General features: G+C 33.8%; 1 protein-coding gene across 1 annotated transcript; it reads left to right on the top strand.

Moving 5' to 3' along the window:
* The first annotated feature begins 2513 nt into the window (after nucleotides 1-2513).
* Nucleotides 2514-4507, top strand: LOC109337539 (mitochondrial import inner membrane translocase subunit TIM8-like). Its single transcript, XM_019574533.1, has 2 exons — nucleotides 2514-2672; nucleotides 3975-4507. The coding sequence occupies exons 1-2, from the start codon at nucleotides 2625-2627 to the stop codon at nucleotides 4161-4163; spliced, it is 237 nt and encodes a 78-aa protein (XP_019430078.1). The 5' UTR covers nucleotides 2514-2624; the 3' UTR covers nucleotides 4164-4507.
* Nucleotides 4508-5232: the final 725 nt, after the last annotated feature.

The following is a 5232-nucleotide window of genomic DNA, read 5'->3' as shown; positions in this document are numbered from 1 at the left end:
TAATAAGAGAAGATGATGATTGAGCAAGAACTTATGGTTAGTTCTTGAAGAAGAGTAATAGAAGATTGAAAACAAGAATGAAAGCCTTTAGCTATTTTTGATTATGATTGGATTGAATGAATTTCTCTTACTTTACAAGAGAAGCATGATGGTTTATATATTGATCCTAACTTCAACTAACTAACTAAATATATATACACGTGATCTTATTAAAGAAAGAAGCTAAAGAACACGTTTCTTGTTATGCAAGTTAAGTGCCCTGTTTTGATTGAATGCGCCTGCACTATGTTCATAAGCCTCGTGCCTCTGTTGTGGCTAAGCAGCCTTGGTCTCTGCTGTGGCTAAGCAGCCTTGGTCTCTGCTGTGGCTAAGCAGCCTTGGTCTCTGCTGTGGCTAAGCAGCCTTGGTCTCTGCTGTGGCTAAGCAGCCTTGGTCTCTGCTGTGGCTAAGCAGCCTTGGTCTCTCATAGCCTTGGTCAGATGGTCCATGTCTTGGTCAAGCGCCCTGATGGCCTTGATCCTGTCTCGGTCAGGCATGCTGATGGCTCTGGTCCTGTCTCGGTTAGGAGACTTGGCACTGGCTTGGCCAGGCATGCTGTCTCGGTCAGGAGACTTGGCACTGGCTTGGCCAGGCATGCTGTCTCGGTCATGTGCCTGAGCCTTAGTGCTTTGGTTGGCTCGGTCAGAATCAGAATTGGCTTGGCCAGGTTGATCAAGGATGATATTGCTTAATAACTACCACTCATGGTCATGGGCCATAACAATAGCGTTAAGAAAAAATAAATAAGCTTCACTTCATCCATAGTTCTCTGCCAAAACCACTTGTCAATGACTCTTAATCTGTTGTGTGGAGCCTATGCAACACTCTAGTCATTTCTTGGCTGAATCAATCAACTAGCCCTTCAATTGTTCAAAATGTGTTACGGATAGAAAATGTTCTTGAAATTTGGAAACACTTATATGAAAGATATTATCAAGTTGATGTATTTAGGATTTCAGAGTTAATTGGTCAAATATACTCCATTAAACAAGATAGCTTATCCATTGGAGCATATTTTATCCAAATCAACAGCTTGTGGAAACAACTAGACAATTTTAGGTAAATTCCCTCTTGTTCTTGTGACATAAAATGCAATTGTTCTCTGATTCCCAGTGTCTAAAATTACATGGAACATGATTATGTAATTTGCTTCCTATGAGGATCAAAAGAACAATTTTCTACTATTAGGTAGGTCCTGAATCGTGTTGATGGATCCTCTTCCCACTATTATAAATAATGTATTTTATATCTTGGTTCAAAAATAATATACAGATGCAGATAGACGATCTCATACTCTTAGGAAATGTCTCAAATAATAATGATTACGCGCATAACACTTATTTTGACACAAAGCTAAAAGGAAGAGGATATTGGGGACAAAACAATAAAAGACCAGGAAGGGTTGGTAGTTTAGAAAGATTTTTAGGAGGTAGAGGTTAAAAAGTCTACACATATTGCCAACAGGTTGGAAATACCATGGATAGAATCATGAATTTCCTCCTAATTATTTCACAAATTTACTTACTGCAAACGATTATGTTGGAAAAGGAAATCAACAATATGATGAGGATAATGGATGAGTTGACATTCCTAAATCCAAGGAAGTGAATTGTACTCCTAACCTATCCTTTACTCTAGAAGAGCGCAAAACCTTGATATCTCTACTTCACCAGTCCATGAATCAACAAAATATTAGTGGCAATTACATCACATATATCCCCCACAACCAAAAATTCAACAACTTAAGTAATCACTTCATTTATCATGCCTTACAAAAACCCAACACTTGAGTTTTAAATATTGGTGACAAAATACTTGAAATATTATTTTTACTAATTTTAGCTCATAGATTAGTCCAATTACCGACAAATTACTCTTAAACTTAATATATTTTATGAATTGTTGCATTTTATCCTTTAAAGTGTTTGTGCAGGCAAAAATCGGAGAAATCTCGGAGAAATCGATGTAAAAAGTCAAGTTTTTAGACAAAAGTAGTCTGGGCCCAGTGCAAAAGCCACGCGCAGCGAATCTCGTTGGATAATAAGGCCACACTCGGCACAATCCCGACACTGAGTAAAAATAGCAGATGATAGAAGCTACAATCAGTGGATTTGGGAGAAAAATTTGACATAACTTATATTCTGGATTTCCGTAGCGAATCATTTATGCCTAGCGGAATTGGGTAATTTCGTCCAGCGCAACTAACTAGGTGAAAGGTTGAAGCTTGGCCAAACAAAACGTCACACCTAGCAATTTTCCTACATTAGACGAATCATGCAAAAATTAGACTTTTTAAAAAGGGATCAAACTGAGCTTTTGAGATAGACAACATTCATATTAAAAGCTTTTGAGATAGACAACATACATACTTTTTAAACTCTAATTGGGTCAATTTCACTCCAGCTATTGGGCTTGGGCCTTTAAAATAGTGAAGTCACCTTAAAAGCAAAATAAGAAAAAAGGGACAAGTTTTAGGATTTAAGGTTTAGCAGCGTCAATTTGCGAGGAACAACACTATTCGGGTTTTTGTGACAATTGCTTGAACATTTCGCTTTGGAATCAAACTCTTCTTTCTCACAGTCTCCATGGATCTTTCAGATATCAATTCACCTGATATGCAGAAATTCTACTCTGTAAGTTTCATTTCTTCTCCTTCTACCAATTACATTTCTGTTTCTAGATATATAGTGAATGAGCCACACCACTTTTACTGACATATACTGATTGTGGCTGATTCATTTAAAAATCAAACCTTTCCTAATTCCCAAGAACCCTATTTTGATTCGATTTATCTATATACTTGTTTTACAGTGTTCTGTGAAGTTTTGTTTTTTCACACCTATTTCAGTAAATAAATTAGTTTTCTTCACTTTTAATTACGTTTTAATTCAGCTTTAAAAATTGAATAGCTGTTTTTTTGTGAAAATTAATAGTTGGGTGGTCAATATATGCTTGTTTTCTTGCTTAAGCCTTTAGCTTTGAATCTGAATGGTCAAACTTGGTAGATTAATCTTGAAACATGCATAGGAATTGTAGGGTAGTGAAATTAAATTCTTATGTAGCTATAAAATACATACACATTATTATATTAATCAATAGAATTATGTTTAAGCCTTTTAGGTAAAACAAATCACTGCAATGCTATATAATCATCCATTTTCCAAATTTAGGAAGGTGAAGGTGTCTCGAATTCACCTTCCGGTTATAATCACACTCTGATTTTGGCTTTTGTATGAGTTATGTTTGTCGATATATTCAGTTGGTTAAACCTTAACTTTACCTATCCTCATATTCTAAAGATCTAGACTCTACTACACAAATAAGAGGATAGCTAAAGTAACAACTATAACTCATGCTTAACAATTGATAAATATATTTGCACACATGTTACATAACTTCATAAATTGTATTTTTTCCATGCATATATTTATTATTCATACATTGTATCTTTTATTTTTTTAACACATGTCCATTAGCCTTAAGGTGTAATTCTTTTGAATAAACAAGGAGAAAACAATTGACCGACAAAATGACTTTTGGGTGTAAATTGGAAATTAGATAGAATGTGTAATTTCTACTGCTACTTTTTCCAGCCATTTTTTGGTACAAATATCAATAGCTCCATCTATCCTTATGCCATTTCTGTGAAGAACATGATAATTAAGATTTGTTGTTTTGTTAAGGCATTTTCTATTTTCACTATATAGAATTTTTTTGCCTGTCTCAGTAAGGTGGTATAAATTTATCTTTGGCCTCCAAAATCTAAATGCAGGAAGAATAGAAAAGAGCCATGGTTAAAGAATACTACTAGTAGTAGACAAGTAGTATTAGCCATTTCTGAGATTCTTAATCATTCTTTTACTTTCACTGTAAAGGACTATTTTGGCAATGCCTCGGTAAAGTGGTATAACTTTAACTTTGGCATCCAAATGTAGGAAGAACAACAAAGAGCTATGGTTAATGAAATGGTGGCCAAGTTAACAAGTGAATGCTGGGACAAATGCATTACAGGGACACCTGGGAATAAATTCAGTTCCAGTGAATCTAGTTGTCTTTCAAACTGTGGACAGCGATACGTGGAGATGACCATGCTTATCATGAAAAGGTTTCAGAGTATGGAATGAAGATTGAGAGCTATCAATGTGCTTTCTTAGATTACAAGTCCAGTTTTAAACTCCTCTTTTGCATAATCATGTCTTTGTATCCTATTATTTAACAATTTTTTGTCCAGATTCTTGTCTCAGAATATTACTTTGCTTTTTTAGTTTCCTGAAACTAGAGTTAAAAATGCCCTATGGTGAATAAAATGCCCTATGGTTAATATTCACGCTTAATGTCTTGAATCTTTACCAACTAAGCTTACTCTTACTACTGAGTTCAAGTCTCTGATGATATTCCTGCTTGCTGATACTCAATGTATTAAAGAATTTACAAATTCATGATGATAGATGTTTTGCTTTATGGTAGTGGAAAATGATGAATTTTATTTGTTATGTTCTATAAAATAAATTTTGGGGATTAATGTGAATCTTCAAATGGTTGGCTGTGAATCCCTAAAAATGTCCACAGCTTGTACTCATAATAATAGCTATGGATGAAAATAGATATCATAATAGCTATGGATGAAAATAGACATCGTGATAGTCATCCCACAACATGCATAATCATAAATCTAATTTTAATAAATATTTATATGTTATAATTTGTATTACTTTCGGATAATATGTAACCTATTTTATCATTATTTTATAATCAATTTTAATGATTAAACTAACAAATCTATTATATTATACGGATATTTATGTAATAATTATTTTTATATATTTGATTATGGCAAAAAAATATAAATATTATGAATAAAATTGAAATTTAGTAATGTAAGGCTTCGCAGATTATTAGAATGATCAAAATGTTAATTGCTCGTTTTCTACCATGAATTCCAAAATGGAGTTCCTCATAATTTTTTTTTTCTTTATTTTTCTATGTACTTTCGATCCTAACCATTACCCACAAATTAACCTCACCTAACCCATTGTCATTTCTACCTACAACCATTATAATCACTCCCTTTTCCATTATAAAGTTTCCGTAAGAAAAAACCTCACATTTACCACCACTCAATGATTCATTTCAATCATCATTAACCTTCACGGGCAACTTTAACAACAATATATAAAAATCTCCAAAACAAAA

Source organism: Lupinus angustifolius, unplaced genomic scaffold (assembly GCF_001865875.1).
Source record: "Lupinus angustifolius cultivar Tanjil unplaced genomic scaffold, LupAngTanjil_v1.0 Scaffold_8_48, whole genome shotgun sequence".
Taxonomy (NCBI): Eukaryota; Viridiplantae; Streptophyta; class Magnoliopsida; order Fabales; family Fabaceae; genus Lupinus; species Lupinus angustifolius.
Note: the sequence above shows the minus strand (reverse complement) of the source record. Positions and strands in the feature narration are given on the sequence as shown.